General features: G+C 35.0%; 1 protein-coding gene across 7 annotated transcripts in view; it reads left to right on the plus strand.

Annotated features, from left to right (window-relative positions):
* Positions 1–20,744, plus strand: part of AKAP9 (A-kinase anchoring protein 9) — a 114,156-nt gene that overhangs the window by 67,494 nt on the left and 25,918 nt on the right. For 5 of the 7 annotated variants that reach the window (XM_027639507.1, XM_027639508.1, XM_027639513.1 and 2 more), the window contains 6 exons: positions 3,487–3,698; positions 8,932–9,094; positions 12,691–12,903; positions 14,111–14,149; positions 15,347–15,579; positions 18,060–18,179. In XM_027639507.1, coding sequence (XP_027495308.1) covers positions 3,487–3,698; positions 8,932–9,094; positions 12,691–12,903; positions 14,111–14,149; positions 15,347–15,579; positions 18,060–18,179 — 980 coding nt within the window. The remainder of the gene's footprint in view (positions 1–3,486; positions 3,699–8,931; positions 9,095–12,690; positions 12,904–14,110; positions 14,150–15,346; positions 15,580–18,059; positions 18,180–20,744) is intronic. The other 2 variants (XM_027639512.1, XM_027639509.1) reach the window with 1 other exon arrangement.

Consider the following 20,744-nt stretch of genomic DNA (forward strand, 5'->3'; position numbering starts at 1 on the left):
GAGATGACAGTTTTACTTGGAGGACAGAGAATTTGGTTTCAGTTCTGTTGGGGTGGGAGATTGAACAGCTTTGTAAGGATGAACAAAATGGGGATTAGGTATTCAGCTGCCAGGGATGGTTAATGAGACTGGACAACATTTCTATTTCTTTCTTCCACCACTGAAAATCTTCTGGAAAGATGCTGTACTAAGATGCTGTGTACTAAGACCATTTTGAGGGGAAAAAGATACAGAGACTTTCACTTTGCAGTTAGGAAGACATTTAATGTGAATTCATGTTCTTAAGTGCCACTTTGTAGAAATTGTAATATGGGTGTCGACATTTATCATTTGCCATTGATTTTTCTTTCTGAGTTGCCAATCCCACAGTATAAACAGAATTATTACAAGTTTTTTGTGCATCTGATACTTTTTTGTTTTCCTTTGTTGTCTTTGAGACTAGTAAATTTTCCATGTGCCAAATTATGCTTTTGGTGACAGCTTTACTTTCCTCATTTTTTATAGTTAGCTCTCAGGTAAATTATGATGTTGTGTTCTGAGAGATTTCGTATAAAAAATTTATATTTTAACATTGATTTATTTGTATTTATCCAGAAGAAAAGGAAGTGAATTACAAAAGAACTGTCGTAAGCAAAACAGGAGTTTAAAGTCTTGTTATGAGTTCTTGGAGGCCAATTGCTACAGTTCTGGTCACTAGCAAGAAGAAATAATAATATTGCTTATATAAGATAATTAATAAGATATTATCAATGTAAGAGACATATTCCAGGCCTGGCTTTTAAAAGATTGCATTCTGAGCAGGCATCAGTGTTTTTAAGTTTTTCTCTAAAGGTTTCCAGGCAGCCAGAAGTTCAGATGATTTTGCAACCAACTGCATATTTCTGCAGTCTTTTTGTATAATGTTTATTTTTGTATTTGACAACAGTCATCATTGCACAATTCAGATGCACCTCTCAAGCAAATAATTTACTGAAACAGAAGGGTTACAGGGTGTGAATTATGGGTTAAACCTGAGAAGGGAAACAGGAACATTACGTAGATAATTAGTACTCCATCAAGAAAGAATTAGATTGTGCAGTAACTAATATGTTATTGTCTTATCTTGTTTATAGCTGTGCCACTGTACTGTGGGCTTTTATTTTGTGAGATCTCTGAAGCTAAACAGGGTCTTACCTGGTCAGTTCTCTAGATGGGTGGCCTCCAAAGAGCATCAGTTGTTGCAGTAAGTTTCTTGGTGGCTCAGTAGGGAGTATGTTTTCCTGCAACTCAGTCTTTAACCAATACTTTGGCACAGCATTTGAAAATACTCATGCTGCTGGATGTCCATCTTAAATGAAGGTCCTTTCTACTCTGAGGATATTAAAGCTTCTGCATCACTATTGATACTATGAGACACCCAAAGCCAGCCCAAATTTGGGTGGTGAGAAATCAAAATGCTATAGAATAACAAATGTGAAATTGTTACTTTTTCAGCCTTCCTTATACTGCAAGGGGGTGGAATATTAAGGTGTTATGGGAAAGCTTTTATGCTCAACAAACCCGTTGCAAATATACAGTGTGCTGGCAGAAAATGACTGTGATTCCACTATGGGAGTTTATGATGGAAGTTCGAAAGTGCAGTACTCAAAAGTGCTTTGAAATCCTGTGTAGATGAAAGGTGCCATGTGAATGTATATTCTATTCATCTGGTTATTTGTTCCATTCATGCATATAGTGTGCTTCTGTTTTTTCCCTTTGGAGTGTGAAAACAGTTTGCAACATTATATCCCACCCATCTAAAAGGAGATATGAAACAGTAATGATATAACTAGAAGAAAAAAAATACAAAATATATCTGCATTTAAAAAATCTTAGCAATTATAAGAGAAAAGTAAACAAAGTGAAACCTTCCTCATTTAAAATTGCTATAGATTATTTTTGTGTATGGGTCACATATAAGGCTGCAGATACTATAGTCAGAATATTTGCATGTATGAAAGTATAGTAAGTAGACCAGGTGGTTAATCATGTTGCAGCTTGTTAAAAAAAAACTAAAAACAAACCTCAAAACTAGAATCTGACTTTCTTGCCAGGTTCAAACAACATTAGCAAGAGTACTTGTATTCCCAATATTATTTGCTTGCCTGTTTAGGAGGCAAGGGCAACAAGAACTAGCTACATTGTAAGACTGACCTATTATAGTTATGTTTCAATTTCTGTAGCTAGACAAACTGTTCTAGTTCAGCAGTCATAATTTATGGAGTAACCAGGAACTTGAATTCAAAGATAATCCAGTATTGCAATTTCATTGCTAAATAGGCATTGACTGTTCTTAATTCATTTAGTCATACAGCTGTTTCCAAAAAAAAAGAAGTTTTTTTGAGAAAATGATAAGCAAAAACACCTAATTGTTTTTAAAAAAGCACCACACCAAAATATTTATTTTCTTTTAAATATATTTCAGAAATATAGTTCATTTAAATAAACTATAATTTTAAAAATCTTTCCACAATAGCATTTATTTCCAACATTACAAATCTATCAGCCTAATGACATAACACTTCTTCATTTTTAAAATGCATTATCAACGACAGTTTCTACTGTCACAGTGTACCTACTGTATTGTTCTTTCATACTGAAAATGGGATTTTAAAACCTCTCAGGCCTTTGCTTTCGCTTGCCTTGCTTAAATACAGCCCTGAATTCCAAATATGGCAAATTTACTGTTTTCTGGATGAATTTCTATCAGTTTAATACCACAGGCAAACTTTGTGTCTCTGGCTTTTCAGAAAGAATGGATAATGTCCTAAACTGAATCAGACCTCAGGAAGATTGAGAAGGAGGGAGGTGCCAGGTGGCTCATCAGGAGGGACAGTTAGTCCTGCTGCACTGTACTTGCTCAGCTACCCATTTTAATAAACTTTCAGTTCACTAATAACAATGCTGAATTTTGTTGTTTTGTGCTCTAGTCTGTCCTGAGAAGCTGACTGAATTACATGCGTGCCTTTCTCTTTACTCACTTGAATCTGTGCATTTGATTGACTGACTTGAACAGTTTTGTGTTACTGCACAGTGACATAACTGAGTGTTGGGGAAACAGGGCTGACAATCTGTTTTGGTTGTTTGGTTTGGTTTTTTTACCTAATCGTAATTTAAAGACAATCTTGCAAGTATTATTGCAAGTTATTCAAAGTAGTAAGGGTTACTGATAATAACAAAGGTTTGAAGATGAGCATCAGAACCCCAATGCATACTGAAAGTATGTCTAAAATATTCTCTGTTAGTATCTCCTTTTCTCTTTCCCTTCTGCTTATTTTTAGTTAACACATTATTTATCTTGTTTGTGTGAGTTTTAGTATGCAATATTTCCGTTTCTGTTTTTGTGACCAAGACAAATATTTAAATTATTTTCTGACTTGTCTTTCTAATTGTGAGTCAGATGTATGATTTTTCATGTTTTAAATTGCTAAGAGTCTGTGTGCAAAGCTAACTATTTTTTTTTTCCAGAGTCCTGTTCCTCCTATCATGGTAGTAGTATGGGAGATGATGATATTAACATGTGGTCAGAGGCAACAGATGAGGGACTGCTGAGCCAACATCTTGCAGAAAGTGGAGTGGAAATAGACCCTGAAAATGAAGAGCTCATTCTGAATATTAGTTCTCGACTACAAGCGGCTGTTGAAAAGCTTCTGGAAGCTATCAGTGAAACTTCAAACCAGGTAGGGTGATTTAATAGACAAGCAGTTTGAATTTTGTGTCTCCACTAATTTTCTTTCTTTCATTTTCTGGTGAATGTGTTTTTATTAGCCTAAAACACGTAGGCTGATTTCGAAAGCTGAAACAATACTTCAGGTGCCTACGCCTCAAAAGACTGCTCCAGTATGACTTTGCCGATTAATTTAGTTTCCTGTTAGAAATTTGCTTCAGTCTGCAGAAGCAGCCTGAATTTGGGCATGTTTATCAATCTAGGACAGTCTTTCATTGCTTATATGGGTCATCTGCATTCTACTGCAATCCAGAGATGAGACAGGAGGTGTCAGAGCACATTGAGCTGCCCCTAGTGAAGAGGGAGGATTAAGAGGAACTATGCCCAGTTCTCCTGAAAAACATTTTAGTCAATTGACTGGCCAAAAAGGTGGAGCTCCTCTACTGTTTCTTCCAACTGTGATTTAAACGTGGCCAGTTAAGTATATATCCACCTTGCTATCAGAAAATGAGTCTGCACTCCAATATTTATATGAGGTATGTGATTCATGAATAGTATCCAAAAAAGAGGCAGTTTGCTATTGGGGTACTTTGTATGGTGGGATGTTAGTTGGTCTCTGGAGTATTTCCCTGTCAATTGAAATGGGAGCTATATACCTAACTCAGTTCAAATCACACTGCTTTTGTCATGCGTTTTACTTTCAGATTGTGTACATCTCAATTTGAAGGTGTCAAAGTATTAAGCTCTCTTGAGGAACCCAGTCTTTAGAGTCAGCTCTTTATTATATTTGAGACTTGAATTCAAAGGCTACAGTGTGTCTTATGTCACAGGGCAATCTATTAGTTAACCTGGTTATACTATTACTTAAAAAGTCATTGCTTTCTTATCTCTTGGTGTAAAATGTGTAAATCATAACTATTGGAAAGAAGGAGAAAAAGATTATGAAAGTACTATGACATTTCAACTGTCTAATACTTTAAAAGTATTTTTTGCTTTTGAAAAATACTTAAAATATGAAGTTGATACTCTGCTTTTTTGTAAAACACTGAAAAGATAAAAGACTAATTTGTGACTTACTGAAGTTAAAAGTAATTTAAATACAAAGTCATCAAACCCAGCTCTGACTTATCTAAATCAAGTAGTCTGGTGGATCTTATAAATCCGTTTCTACATTGCATTTATTTGCAAAGTTATTCTGTAAAAACTCTGTTCCCTTTGAGCATGAGTTCAGTTCAGAGGAGATGTCTGGCTCTATGAGGTCTTTTTTCAGCTTAAGGCCTAGCATTCCATAATAACAAAAAAGGCTACACAAATACTTCAGTGTGCAAAGGTCTTAAAAAATATAGTTAAACATTTGTAGGAAATACTGCATTCAAGAGTAGCTGTTACAGACAAAAAACAATTTCAGAATTTCAGTTTTACAGTCACAAAGAATTCATTCTGTGATTATAAAAGTATTGTCAATTATTTGTTCCACTTGATGCTTATTTTTTCTGAACATTTGCTGCTGATCTTTAAAGGCAGTAGTTGTATACATACCCCTAAATTATTTTACTTTTGTGACTGATATTTTTGCAGTAAGTATTTGCTTTTTGTTATACCAATGAAAACACTCAGTGTATTATAAGCAGCTTATTTTTATTTATTGTCAATTGATCAAGAAAGTTTATTTTTGCTGCCTAGCTTTGTAGCTAAGACCTTGCCAATACCTGCAACCAAGTTATGTTTTGGCTCAAACACACACACATATACATTCTTTTCATTATTGTGGGTTATAAAAAGATGGATTTATCCCTGATGATCATATATGTTTGGCTCTTTTTTTTTTAAGTTAATAAAATTTTCATCTATTTACACAGTCTCCCACAGTATAAATACTGTGTTCAAGCTTGTCTGCTTTGCAATGGCTGGTGTTTGCTTACTGGATTATATACAGGTCTTATATATACCAAGGTTTTACAGGTGACTTGAAAATTATTTTTAAATATTCAGAAAGTGAATACTTTATTTTTTTTCTACTCTGCAATGTTTTATAATCTAAAACTAGTTACAGGCAGAAAAGATTTTAACCTTTCCCCTTAGTCAGTTGTATTGTGCATACAGACATGTATTCATCTCTTCAAATAAACTTAACAGACTAAGAGAAACCTGGCAAAATCTTCAAAGTAACTATTTGAGACCTGTCTGAACACACACTTTCAGACCTGAAGTGCAGTTTGAATCTTCAGGCAAGGCATATTGTGGGTGTATTAATTCAAATTCCACCTGCTGGTGTTATGTATAGGTAAATTGGGCCACTCCCCCGAACTCTTTCGGTTGGGAGATACAGGAAGCCTTTAAACTAGCAGAGTTTGAGAATGTTCTTCCTGTTGAATTAACTCCAGGAACAGGAGTGAATGCAAATAATGACATAGCTCTATTTTTCTTTCATTTGCTGTAGTAGAGTTGGAAAATCATTTTTAGTTTCTGTTTTGCTAGCTTACTTGTCTGCTGCAGCGTTCCTGTGCAGGTAAAACACACTGTGCTTCCTTGCCTTGGAAATTACTTGCCAGCTGCTATTGGAAGATTTCTGTTGCTTTTTCATGTGAAAATTCTCTAAGAAGGATGTTTTAGGAGTTACCATATGAAGTTTTCCTGTACCTCTCTATTTGGGATTAATCCACCCCTGAATTACTCTGCTTGAAACGTGATCTGAGGCTTCCTGTGGGTTCTGAGTAGGTTTATTACCGACTGTGCTGATATGAGTCTTCAGACTGCTAAATGTGCATGTTCTATTATAAATTCCTGTGAGAAATTTCTAAAGCCAGCCTAGCTAGTGTGAAATATCTGCGTGACAGTTGAGAAGACAACAAGAGCAATATTTTTTGAAATGGATTCTTACCGCACCTACTGGGCATCTAATCTGTTTAGTGGTCTGTGGACTGAAGGCCAAGAAGAAGATATATATGAGGTTGAATCTCGTGTGCCTTTACCATATCCTTTTCCTTTTACTGAACACTTGGATGAGAATAATTCTGTAGTTGTAAATACTTCAATTTTTCACTTCAGTCACAAAAAAAATGGACACATTTTGAAAGTTGTCTCTAAAATCTCCTTGCCTACACCTCCCTATTCAGTAAGTATAAAAGTTTTTAAAAGAAATTATATTTTTAAACAAGTTTAAATAGAAGAGAAAGCAGTGAAAAATTATGTAAACTTGTCTCTATCATTAAAGTTACTGTGTACTCCTGTCGCATTCTTTTCCTAGTCAGTTTGTAATGGGCACTGAAAAAGATTTAATTCTACAATTCTCTGATGATTTCTAACACAAAATTTAACAGACACAGAAATATGTTAAATTCAAGAGATTTGAGATCTTTTTTTTAATCATTTCAATGTTACTTACTTATTAGATTACATTTTTCTCACTAAGAATAATTTGTGTTGCAGGAGGGACTGCAGTCAGTTAAAGTTGTTCCTTTATAGCTTTGGTACACTGACTAGTAACAGTAACTAGCACAAGCTGGCTAATTGCTTCCAGTGATCCCATGGAGAAATTGTTGATCTTAAGAAATCATGTTTGTGTTTGTACTTCCTTTTGGTTTTGCCCTGCGATATTTTTAATAATACCTTGAGCTGTCATTACTGAAAAGAGCTGGAGAATAATTTTTGTTCTGAGTTTTAATTCAATTATTTCACGCATTTCAGTAAGCCACTTTTACGATTGTCTATGTACAGTAAAACTATCATATGTTTCTCTTTTATCCAAGATGGGTCTTTCATTAAGGACTTCAATGTAAGGATAAAGTCAGAATAAATACTCTGTGACTTTTAAAAATATGTCAAACCAGTGCAGATAGTCAGCTCTACTGTTTAGACCTTTCTTTAACTCCTGTCAGAATAAATAATTAACATGAACATGTTAGTGATGTCCATCTAAAAAGGAATGTTGTAGAAAAGAAATCAAGTATTTAAATTCAGTGTATTATAAAAGAGAATGTACTGATTATTCAGACATTCTTTTCAAAATGTAAGTGGATAATTTTGTGTGCAGAGTTCTATTAAATGTTTCTTAACAGATTTTTCTGAGTCATGAACTTAGCCGTAGTTAGTGAGAAAGCTTTTATTTTTTAAGAAGTTGTGACACAGAATATTTTATAGAAACTATAGATGTTACTCATCTTCCAAATATCTGCTAACATCCAGAATATTAAAAAGTAAAAAAAACCAAAACAACAAAGAAGCAGGAAATGTGTTATTTTCTGACATTGTTCTCATTCAAAACAAATTGCCTGATTTTGAATACAAGCCACACAAAGAACTAATATATAGTTCAGCTCTGACAACTTTGTTTGTGTCCCTCTAAGAGGTGGATGTAGACTGTAAATGTTAATGGTTGAGAAGTAGAGATTTTGGTAATTGACTTCAGTTTGCTGTTATCTTAGAACATTTAGTGTAACCAAAACTTCTAACATTAATGTTCCTTCTTTACACATTATTTTGCTTTTTTAATTCTAATTTTAATCAGTTTTGAAATTATCACTTTGGGTATGTCTGAACTGGATAGTAAGTATGCAATTTTATGTGACCTGGTTTTCCAGTACTTTAAGATAGTGGCGTAGTGAGATTGTGCTACATCTGTGTTAGTTAATGTTAAATGTTAAGCCACCAGGTAAGTGGAAGAGAATAATAAAAGAATCCTTAATAATTCTGCTAGGTGGACAGACACAATTGGAAGAAGCATTATTTTATTGCCTTGTTGGTTGAAAAGTGTGATATGTTCAAAATTCACATTGTCCTGGTGTTCTAATTTATTCTCATGTTAAGGAGAAAAAGAGAGGAAGCACCATTTGTGTCAATTTATAGTAAAGCTTCTACCAGTTCTATGCAATGTTTTTTAGCCATTCTAACTTTACGGTGGGTGATAACTGACTCATATTTAGTGCAAAACTCATATGTACATAAAGGTGAATCTAGTGTAAACTCATAAATTGGGAATTACCGGAACAAAGACAAGGATTTAGCCAGGTGGCTCATGGAGTTCACTATACTGACAAAGCTTATTTGGTTAGACTTTTGTACTGTCAGTCTTCATATTGTACTTTACAAATGGGGGTTCAAATAAAGATATTATTGAATGTCCATTGAAGTTATGTGAGACTTATCATCACACTGTAAAACAAATGTTAATTAAATAGGAATGATAGAACAGTTACTTATCAGAAAATCTGGTTTATCTAATTTCTGTAATATTTTTCCTGTGGTAGCTTGAACATGCTAAAATTACTCAGACAGAACTCATGCGAGAGTCCTTCAAAAAGCAACAAGAGGCCACAGAATTTATCAAGTATCAGGAGGAGCTACAAGAACGTCTTAATGAGGAAACCAAAGCCAGAGAGCAGTTGGCATTGGAACTTAGTAAAGCTGAAGGTAAATAGTGTATTTGATGAGTTGTTGGACTTTTCACCCACTTACCTATTAGTTGGGTAAAGAAATTACAAATTTGATTAATTTCTTTGCAAATTTTAGAATGTTACCAGACTTCTGAATAGTTCTGAACATCGTGACCTCTGGAGCTCCCTGCCAACATCAACCACTCTGTGATTCTGTTTCCCAACTTTGACTCACTTATTATTGTCTGACTTATTAAAAATAATAGAGTGCATATGTGTTAGGATCCTCAACATTAATTTATTTTGTTATAACATGTCTATGCAGACAAGCTTAAATATTAACAACTTAGAATCCTAGAGTCATAGATAGTTGAAACTGGAAGACACCTCTGGAGATCCTGCTTAAAGCAGGATCAGGTATACCAGGTTTACCAGGACTATGTCTGTTCAGATTTTGAATGTCCATAACCTCTCTGGGTGCTTTTTCTAGTGTTTGACCACTGGCAAAGAGGGGAAAGGAAAAAAAAAGGTTTTTTGTATGTTGCAATGCAGTTTCCCATATTTCAATTTGTCCCTGCTGCCTGTTGACATTGAAACAGAATCTTCAAATGTGATCATTGGGTGGTGATATGTTTCAGTTTGCACTGTTTAAAGTGATCTTTTAAAAAGTGTATTTGCAACTGCATTAAGGAAGCAATTAAATTTCTTAAGGTCTTACAACAGGGAAATTTAGTGATTTTTTCTGACATTTGAAAAATATGTTCGAATCTGTCAGATATTTAATTTGTTCTGTAGAAGTAGATTTATTGTTTTGATAGCTCTATGTTTTGTATCCACCCAGCATTTCTACCATTATGTATAATTAGCATCTGGAAAAGATGCAAAAAAACCCTACCTTATAGGTAAGATCTTTGTAGTACTAAACAGAAAGATATTTTAGATAGTTTTGAAGCTCAGCAGACTTCTCTGTTTCAAAGTGGGAGCATAGAGTAAAGTTTGACAGCCAAATGTTACTCCTGGAGAATGCTACCCTACGAGGCTACCTCTTCTTTTTACACAGACAGATAATCCAGCATGAGTTCACATGCTAATAATAGCTGGGACACACATAAGCTGAAAAGGAGTGCAGGTTTCTAAGCCACGTGTCTAAAATGTGATATGAAGGACAGTCGGCAGCCTGTCAGTTCACACAGCACAAACATTGTGTGTCATCAGCACTAGTACTGGCAGTAACATTTCAATGGCTTTAGCAGAACCAGAGAGGAAGAAAATTGATTTCAGAGGGAATAGATTCAAATCTGAAAGAGGCATTATTACTTTTTCTTTTCTAAGATTAAGAGTGAAAAAAAATCTTGTTTGGAACACATCTTTACATGCAAAAATATGAAATCTTCAAATATGATCACAAAATATGAATGACCTAAGAATGTATATTCTGGCACAGACGGAGTTACAAAATGCTTAGTATTGAAGAATTTCAGAACAGAGGCAGCTCTTTATGTCTGTTTCTGCTCTCTTTGAAGGATAATATTTTTGTCTTGATATAAATTTTATTTTGCAAATTTGCAATTTATTGAAAATCTTCAATAATAAAATAAAAAAGCCTAATACATTAGGACAGAGTGGCAGTGTTATTTTGGTTCATGAACAGTTCTAGAACATAAGAGACAGAATTAGATGTTATTTTAGCCCTTGATAAATATATTGCACAATTGAGCTTCTAAGTTAGGTGCATTTGAAATTAATGCACTTCTAAATGACAGGCACTTTTTTTGTTGGTGTTGGTATAACAAAACAAAGATGTCATAGAACTCTGTTTAACTTCTGCTCATTGAACTGAGCTGTGAGCATAATCTGAAAAAGACAAACTACATTCTTTTATCAAATTCCTTAGGTAGGTATGCAGAACAATGTCTTAGTTCATTGTATATCTGATGGTACTCTGTCTTCTCTTGACATAAAATGTGTCATTTTTGATCATGTCTTTCTTATCACAAAAACTGCTGTAGCTAAGACATTTTCAAACCTCTTGTGTTTTAGTGGTGTCAGAAATTACTTACCTAATGTGATGGAAAAGCTAATGCAAATTTGTTCATTGAACTCTGACAACTTTCATTACGTCTCTTAAAAAAAAGAAAAAATGTGGCAGGAGTAAATACCACAACATGTGATTTTAGCAGATTACCTCTTCATTGTCATACCATCTTGGTGGAAGTGTGCACCCCATTTAACCTGGGAATGCCCTCTCACTTCCAATCTGTTAAGTACTCATTGTGAACAGCAGCTGATGTGGTGGGAATAATTACTAGAGTTTATGTTGTCTCAAATTTTTGAAATGCTGTTAATGATGTTTCTAGTTCAGTATTTTCTGTTTCAATATCCAATGTCCTATGTGTCTGTGTTCTCTATGAATTCAAATCTGGAAAAAAAAGTTTGGTCTACATTGTTAATAAATGGAAACATCTTTAGTTTTCATATATTTTCAAGATAGGGCAAAATCCATCTTTATACTGACTCAAGACTATAGATTTATACTGATAAAGTACTTTAATATTGAAAACAGTTTTATGTTGAAAAAATACTACTTAGATTCTGTGGGTTTAATAAGAAGAAACCTATGAGATAGGCGTGTGTGTCCAGTTAAGACAGTTTAGACATGGCATGACTGATGTCCTTATCTGTCTTTTGGAACCATTGGTATCCAACATTGACAGAACACACCTTACTGTGGAAATCTGGCATACCTGTTTAGTACCTTCTGTCACTCAGTAAAAATGACTTTTTTGTTCTGTGGTCAGATGTTTCTGAATCATCTTAAGCCAATACCATTACAGGATCTGTTTAGTTTGTACAGCCCTCAATGAAATTAGGAAATTCCCATTTTTTCCCTATATCCTTAGCTTTGTGCTCACTTATGCATCATTCAAAGACAGTGCTATTTCTTACAACCATAATATCATTCACTGAGCATCCCCTCAGTTTCCTAGACAAACTACTTCACAATGAAGTAAATTTTAAAAGAATACAAGGCATTCTCAAAGTAATGTCCATAATTCTCTATTAAAAAGATAATTAATTATTCTGTACTACTTTAAAAATTGTGCATTAATAGTAAAGACATTAAATTGTTTCTTAGATGTCAGCTATTAAAGGGCTTTTGGGAGTGATTCAGGTGCTAAGCATGGACACTTAATAGCCAGTTTGGGTGCCTTATGATGTTGGAGGCATCTCTTATACTTCACCTATAGGAGACCCATGAACTTCAGGAACTGTTGTTTGAGGTCAGACAAATGTCATGAAGCACCTAAAATGAGAACTGAATTAATTTAAATTTCTTATTTCTTGTGTGTTTATTACACATGTATTTTTCCCTGGCTTTGGAGTTCCTGTTTGCTCTAGAGGTTTTGTGCTGAGAAAATATTAAGAGCTGTATTTGGTATTGTGCTACTCTTCCTGTAATTTGTTCATCATGAAAGAATAGCAAGGACAGGAAGGATTAGAAACTGTCAGGTGCTGAGTATCTAACATGCATGCGCATTCATGTCAGAATACAGTAGTGACTTCAATAAGAAAAAAATATTCAAATTGTTTTTTATTGTCTATTAAATGTGCCTCCAAATTGATGTTCTACAGGCCTCATTGATGGTTATGCAGATGAGAAAGCATTTCTGGAAAAACAACTCCAGGAAAAAATAGATGTAATTGACCATCTTGAGCAAGAGCTGCTGTGTACAGGTAACAAATTGCAGGAGTTAGAGGCTGAGCAGCAGCAGGTCCAGGAAGAAAAGGAGTTACTCTCCAGACAGAAGGACGCCATGAGAGCAGATGCGGGGCCAATAGAGCAGCGTATGTATTCCTCACAATCTTTCTGTGAGATTTTCTTATACTTTCAAATAAAATAATAGGTAATCTTGGTGAAAGTTTCTCTCCCCCCCTTAATAAAAACGTGTTAGGGCTAAATGTGATATTTTCATACCTGATGCCTAATGTTAGCATGATAACTTTTCTTGATACTTAAACAAAAAATGACTGCATTTTTTTAAGTGTTGAGAAATTGTAATTGTTCTTTAAGCTAGAAAAAGCTCTATATCTCTGAAAATCTGCTTTTATTTATATTATCACTGGAGATGGAATAGCACCTATGGATAAAAAAACTGATCTAAATACTTTCCAAATGGAGTTAAAGACAGACAAGCAAGCATACCTACCAGAACATGACTGAACTATATAATACAGCCATATTTATTCTAGGCATAGAAGACAAACTGTTCTGACAAATTCCTCTTCTAGGGAAAAATGGCACAACAGTTGCAGGATAAAGAAAGCCTGTTATATACTGGTAATGAAAGCTTTCAGCCCTGATGTTGAAAATTTCAGATAAATACCATGTCTATGTAATCTAACTAACTGCTTACTCAAAAAAAGCATTTACCCTCGTGAAGTAAATATGTCTTTTAATTCTTCCTTAAACTAATAACTGAAATTAATGTTTTATGTTTGAGAGGGAAGGAAGATTAGAACACTGGGGTTTTGAGAAGTACTGATCTTTCAAGGATTGCAGTGCTTACATTGTAAATAGCGGGATGAAATTACCATTTTATTTAATTTATAAAAGTTTATGGCAATTTACAATGTTGCTATTTTTATAGATTGCACATCTTAGCGTGTACTTACAATTTATTCAATCTACTTTGTGTAACAATGGAATTTTAAGAATGACCTGCTGCTTCCTACTCTGTAGTAAAGAGGATCCTTGTCTATGATTCCAGTTTAGTTATTTGTTGTATGGTTTAGACTTCTAAATATTTTAAAGATATTTTCATGTATAACAGCTGTAAGGATAAGCAATATTGTAAATATGTGTAGGTACTTATATCATGCATACCAGAATAACTTACCACATTCCCTAAGTTATCTCAACAACTTTGTCATTAAATGCCACATCTATCTTTGGCTTCATTTTCTCTTACATTGTTATGCCACAAGAAAACTATAGCTGGCATGTGAATTACTTTGCTTCTGTTTTTTGTTTTCTCTCTCTCTATTCTCCTAGGCCTAGTAGATGCTGCAATCGATGCAGCTTCCCAAGCAGGTGTGTTTGTATGTTGCATGGCCAATCTGTAATTGGGTGGAAGACTTACACGTACTGACCTTGTTAATCAGGATTATTGGGCTTTTGGCTTACTGACATTACTCGTAATTCTTACTGGCCTGCAGCTTTGATGTTGTATTTCATACTCAGTTTTACATTTCGCTAACAACATTTCTTATAATTTCTAAACATAATTAGCAAATTCATCAATAACCATCATCTTATTCACCTATGAATTACAGATACTTAGATGATATTGGAGAGATATTTTTGTAGCCTTTTATTTCTTTTTATTTCCAAATACAGCTGAGTCATTAATTATGATAACTAAACACTCTATTTTATTGATATATAATGCTTACCTAGAAATGAGAATTGGTTAAATATGATGTAAGATGATGGTACATAAAGGATCTTTCTTCTATAGCGAAAGTAAATTTTATTGTTTCTGTCTAAATATCAGTCTTGTTTTAAAGATTCTCCAAAAGTAAGTGCACTTTGCAGTTTGGATTGTACCTCGAGGGATTCGTGCGGTTAGTTAATAGGTACTTCAGTGGGCTGTGGCTTAAGAGTCTTAATAAAGTGGTTTGGGGCTTTACTGTATGTGCTTGCCAGCTTTCTCATGAGGACTCAAAATTGGGTATCCATGCAGTCACTGGTTTTGCAAAGCTCCAGTTACAGGTCAGTAATTTCCCTCTCTGTCTGCCCAGCAACCTCGCTAAGTCTTTCAATATTTGCCTCAAATTATTCATATGTGTCACATTAAAATAATGATGACTGGGAGTGGATTGATTTTACTGATGCTGGGGATGAGAAGAGAGTTGGGTTTTCTGTGCTTCATTGTTAACTCCTGTACTGTGGTTTGAACCCAGGCATTTTCTTTTCTTTTCAGCTGTACAAAGACCTTTTAATTGTTATGAAATGTAAACAGGGAAGTAATCTGATACAACTTTAGTAACAATCCTTTGAAGACTAACTAAAGGATAGTAATTTTAACACGAATTTGGTTCAGTCATTATCATCATTATTTCTCAGAAGAAAATACATTTTCAAAAAAAGAAAAATAGTAAAAACCCAAACCGTTTCACATCCTCCTGCAGATTACAGCATGGATACCTTGGGGAGTGGTTTTGCTTCATAGCATTCCTAACTATTCATATCTAAAAGTAGTGTGTGTGATGCTTCTATTATACCCAGAATTGCTGGAGGAAACAGAAAAGCTGATGAAAGAAAAAATTGAAGTGCAACGTCAAGCTGAAAAAGAGTATGACGATCTTCAGAAGCAAGTGAAAGTCTTGGAAATAGACTTGGAAGAACAGGTCAATCGCTTCATAGAGCTAGAGCAAGAAAAAAATGCAGAACTAATGGACTTAAGGCAGCAAAACCAGGCATTGGAAAAGCAACTTGAGAAAACAAGAAAATTTCTAGATGTAAGTATGGCAAAAGGCTAGTTTCATGAAGGTGAGTGGGCACCTGTACTGAGGTTTGGTTCAGGGGGAAATGCTATTTTTTCCCAGGTTCCGAGCAAACATAAAGAAGCAGATGATGGTAACAGTGTGTTAAGTTCCAGCCCAAGAATTTAATTAACCGATTAAAAGTTTAATATTACTTTGAGGTGCTTGCTTGGGACAGCTCCATATTTGTAAATATAAATTAATGGGGTGTTTAAAATAATGGGAATCTTCTAAATTTATGAGGAAACATGTTTTTGTGACCTTCATTTTTTAAACAGTTTGTGGAATTTCCATGTTTTTCAATAAAGTCTGTTAGAATTAGTATAAAGTCTATGCAGAGTCCTGCACCTGGGTCAGGGCAACCCCTGATATCAATACAGGCTGGGGGATGAGGGATTGAGAGCAGCCCTACCAAGAAGGACTTGGGGGTGCTGGTGAATGAAGGGCTGGACATGAGCCAGCAATGTGCACTTGCAGCCCAAAGAACCAGCTGTGTCCTGGCCAGCAGGTTGTGGGAGGTGATTCTGCTCCTCTGGTGAGACCCCACCTGCAGTGTTGCACTCAGTTCTTGGGGTCTCCAGCACAGGAAGGACATGGACCTGTTGGAACAAGTTCAGAATGGCCACAGAAATGATCAGAAGGATGGAGCACCTCTCCTGTGAGATGAAAGACTGAGGGAATTGAGATTGTTCAGCCTGGAGAAAAGAAGGCTCTGGGGAGACCTTATTGTGGCATTTCTATCCTTGAAGGGGACAAGAAAGATGAGGACAAACTTTTTGTCAGGGCCTGTTGTGATAGGACAAGGAGTAATGGTTTTAAACTAAGGGTAGATTTAGATTAGATATAAGGAGGAAATTTTTTACAACAAGGGTGTGAAAAACTGGAACAGGTTGCCCAGAGAAGTGGCAGATGCCCCACCCGTGGAAGTATTCAAGGTCAGGTTGGATGGGGCTCTAAGCAACCTGATCTAGTTTAAGTTGTCCCTATTCATTGCAGGGGGTTGGACTAGATGACTTTTAAAGGTCTCTTCCAACCCAGGCTATTCTATGATTCTTTAAATGAAGTAGTCAGTATAATTTGTATTTGAAAATGAAAAGCGTAATTTTTCTTAGTTTTCTTTTATAATCTTTCTTCATAGTATCCAAGAATCTACCTCCAGATATTACACTGCACCTTCCAGCCAGTTATATTGTATGTGTACTTATCCCCATTCACAGTAGCAACTCCCTTTCTTTTACCCAGATTCTTCCTGCCTCAGGCCAATTCTGTGCTTTTGTTTTGGACTCTGCCTCATTTTCAGCAAAGACCATCTTTCCTCCCTCCTTCTTTTCCCATTTTATTCCTATTATGTGTTGGTGCTGCTGTTGGGGAAAAAATCTACTGTTTCCATGCCTTCTCAATTAACACTCTAGCTAACAGAAGTAGGGTGGAATAACTTTTTACGTAATAAATATAACACCTGTGACACCTTCTCTGCATAGTCAATTACTAAGCAGTAATTAACACAAATGAATTTGCTTTATTTCACTTTCTACAGTTACAAAATTACTTTTCTCACTGAAACTAGCCTGTCATAGTAGGGCAAGGTTTGGAAGCAAAACTTCCTGTTACAAGTCCCATAGTCATGTATGCATTATGGTTTGGATTATCAATAGTATGAACCAGAGAGTTACACACATACTACTGAGATGAGTAGCTGTTTGTGCTAGCAGCATTAGAATTCTGCTGTTTCCTTGAAACAGCAGGTGAGTTTTTAAAATCTGCAGCTTGTAAAGGCTGAGGTTTTATTCTGCTTTCCTGAATTTTTGCAATATATTTTTTACATTCCTCTTTGTAGCAGATTCAGCTAGTTTATTTTAATGCATCTGATAAGGTTTGTCTGGGTTATAAAGGGACATTTAAAGATGATTCTTCACTGCATGTTACCAGTTGCGTGTTATTTTCTATATAAAGTTGCATTTCCCAAATGTCAGAATGGGATATAACAACTGAAACTGGTCAAAAGTAAAACTGAAATACAAAATTCAAGCATTTTATAAGTATTTTTTTCTGATAGTTCCTCATCAGTATTAACACAGTGTAAATTTCTGTTCTGAATTTCTATTTATGCTACATTTATCGAAGATAAACATTAGGAAAGAAAATCATAAAAGACTGGCTTATTGTTTGTGTAGTGTACCTGGAACAGAAGAAACAAACCTGTCATTTTTGTGAAGTATTACTTGATGTGTCTATGCTGTGCTAATTTTTTGGTTAAAAATGTGAAATTTATTGCCCCAAATGATAAAGACATTTTTATTAACGGTAGCTGTAGTAGGTTCTGCTGTCTTAAAAGTACTGACATACTGTTACCAGCCTCACATTAACAGAAGTAAGAAATAGTCATTTACATGATTTACTTAATTTACATAGTTTTTAAATCAAGTGGTATATCCACATAATTTCTTAACTTACAGGAGCAAGCAATTGACCGAGAGCATGAGAGAGATGTATTCCAGCAAGAGATACAGAAGCTGGAACAACAGCTTAAGGTTCCACAAAGGAGTCAGCCTGTCAATGAACATCAAACCAGAGAGGTAACACATTTTATTACTTGACTTAATGAATATAAATGACAAGTTGACAGCTGTTAAGATGTTATAATGAAGCTATTTTATGGTGTACCTACTCCGCATCCATTTACAAGCCAGGAAAGTAAATCCCTTGAGAATGAAGGGTAAGGTGTTGAGGAAAGTGGTGAAACTGTGTTTTGGAAGTTTTTTTAGGCTGGTTGGTTGTTTGATATTAGTCATACAGAAACTTTGTAACTTTCAAAAAGGCTCTTTTATATAACTTAACTTAGAAAATCCACTGTTCTCAAAAGCCTGTGGAAACATTCAGGACTATTTTAGCAATTTTACGTGTTATGTTGTTCTGTGACATCCTGTTTATAGCACAGATACACCACTGAGGGAATTGAGTTACCAAGGTTTAGCACCTGAGATGTAGTAACACTCTTTATGTACACTTGAACCTCCCCAGTGAAAGTCTGTTTGCACTGAAACAAATTCATACTGTACATATTTAGAACAGCAGCTCAAGGGAGTCACAGAAAGCTCTTAGATCAAGGAAAATCAAGAAAAGTGGCAGCAGTTACAAATGTTATGTATTCTGATGCTTTTGCATATTTTGTTTGATGACCTGTTAGTCAATTAAATTTTTTTTTATGTGGATTTTCTTGTGTTTTGCTTTTTCATCAGTGCATGCATTTTGCATGATTTTCTTGCTTGTTTTTCATACTAAAATGCCTCTTACTAAGTTGCAATGTGATAATCAAAGCAAACCTCTTACGGAGGTAGTTCTGTTGCTGTAATTCAGTTCTTAAATATTAGCAATATTTAGTATTCAATATTGCATAAAACAGTGGAAGATGTCCCTGCCCATGACAGGAGGGTTGGAACTAGGTGATTTTTAAGGTCCCCTCTGACCCAAACCATTCTATGATTCTAGGATATAGATTAGGGCCATAGACAGGAATAGAACATAAATTGATATATGTGAGATGTAAGTTGTCAAAGTACATTTTTACTTAGAATTTGCTGGTTTAGGACTGTATTTCCCTGGAGGTTATAATATATTTTAATACAAAGGTTTGTAAGAAGTCTTATGAAGTGTTCAGTCAGTGCTATGTGATATGGTTATCATTGGCCTCTGTGAACAATGAATCTTCTGGAATTACCTGGGTATGTGTTAAAAAAGCATACGGACCAATTCTGCATTAATTTCCTTCTGTTGCAAAGTGTGTGCGCACTCCTCTGCTGCTGACACATTCCACAGATGGAGGGGACTCTAGCACAGTTAATTTTCCTGAATCTGGGATGTTCATTTTGGATTTATTTTGTTATTTGTCTGTTTATAGTTTGGACCATGGGTAGCCTTTGAATTGCTGGTTAAAATTGCTGTCCTATTTGTCTGTACAGAATCTATATGTAAAAATCATCCTGATTTATATGCACATGTACACGTGTGTATACTCTTAAGTTGGCAGATATGCTACAATGGAAATTTAAAGCATGCTGGAAAATGAAAGACAGCTGTAACTGTGATTAAAATTTTGAGATTAGTATTAGATTTTTTTAATTAGAATTAGTAGGTAGAAAGATAGACAGATAATGTCTGCAAGCACCACACGTGTAGCAGCTATTTGGTGGTGTTGAATGTGATACATTACAAATTATAGACAAGGATTTTCAACACTGTATTAGATTTATGTTTATTTTTTATCAAATGAGGCACATAGTCTTACTATATGGTATATTTTGATGTCACAATTTTCCTTGGAATATTTCATAAATATACATTTTATCATTATTTCTCATGCTTTGCTGAGATACTGCTTTATTTTTCATAGTTGCACAGTTTTTGAAATCCTTTTCTGCTTTGCGTGAATGCTGTGAGCGTTTTCAGTTGATAACTTTGATTCTTTTTTACTGTTGTTTCAGCTTTGCCAACTTATTCCAGGGAGGGTTGTCATAAAGAGTCTGCTCTAGACTTGATTTTTGTTTTTCCGTTTCTCTCTCAGGACTTTTCTGAGGTCACTTCAGACTTTGCTGTTACTCATGGATGGATAACGTCAATAATACCATCCTATCAGCTTTATGTTCTGATCTTCTTCTCTCCTATCTGTTGAAATGCTTTGAGTCTTCTACATTTGGCTACATCATAACTTCCTAATTGTAAATACTGAAATCAGTTTCTTGAGTGGGACAAAGATTGCTTTCCATATCTCTTGCTCGATTGCTTAGTTTAACTCAGGTCTTAACTCTTGCATCATACTATGGGTTTGTTATGCATCTTTCTTATCTGTAATTTCAATTAATAGTTTCTGAAATACAGCTAGAAATGGATAGATACTCCTATCTCTGCTGCTTCACTTAGTCTTTTAATATGTTGTTTCTGAGCTGCAAACATCTGACCTACTGAGATTCAGAATGCTTTATTTGGATGCTTTGTCCCCCATAGAAAGTAAAATGATATCTTCCATGACATCTGTTTGGTCCCATTTAAGAACCTCAGCAAGAAAGCAAAACTTCCTGTTCTTGAGATTGAAGTATAGCAATTCTCTTCCAGTGCTAAAGACCCAGTGAGTTTTAGGATATTTC

The sequence above is a fragment of the Corapipo altera genome, unplaced genomic scaffold (genome assembly GCF_003945725.1).
Source record: "Corapipo altera isolate COAL_440 unplaced genomic scaffold, ASM394572v1 44, whole genome shotgun sequence".
Classification (NCBI taxonomy): domain Eukaryota; kingdom Metazoa; phylum Chordata; class Aves; order Passeriformes; family Pipridae; genus Corapipo; species Corapipo altera.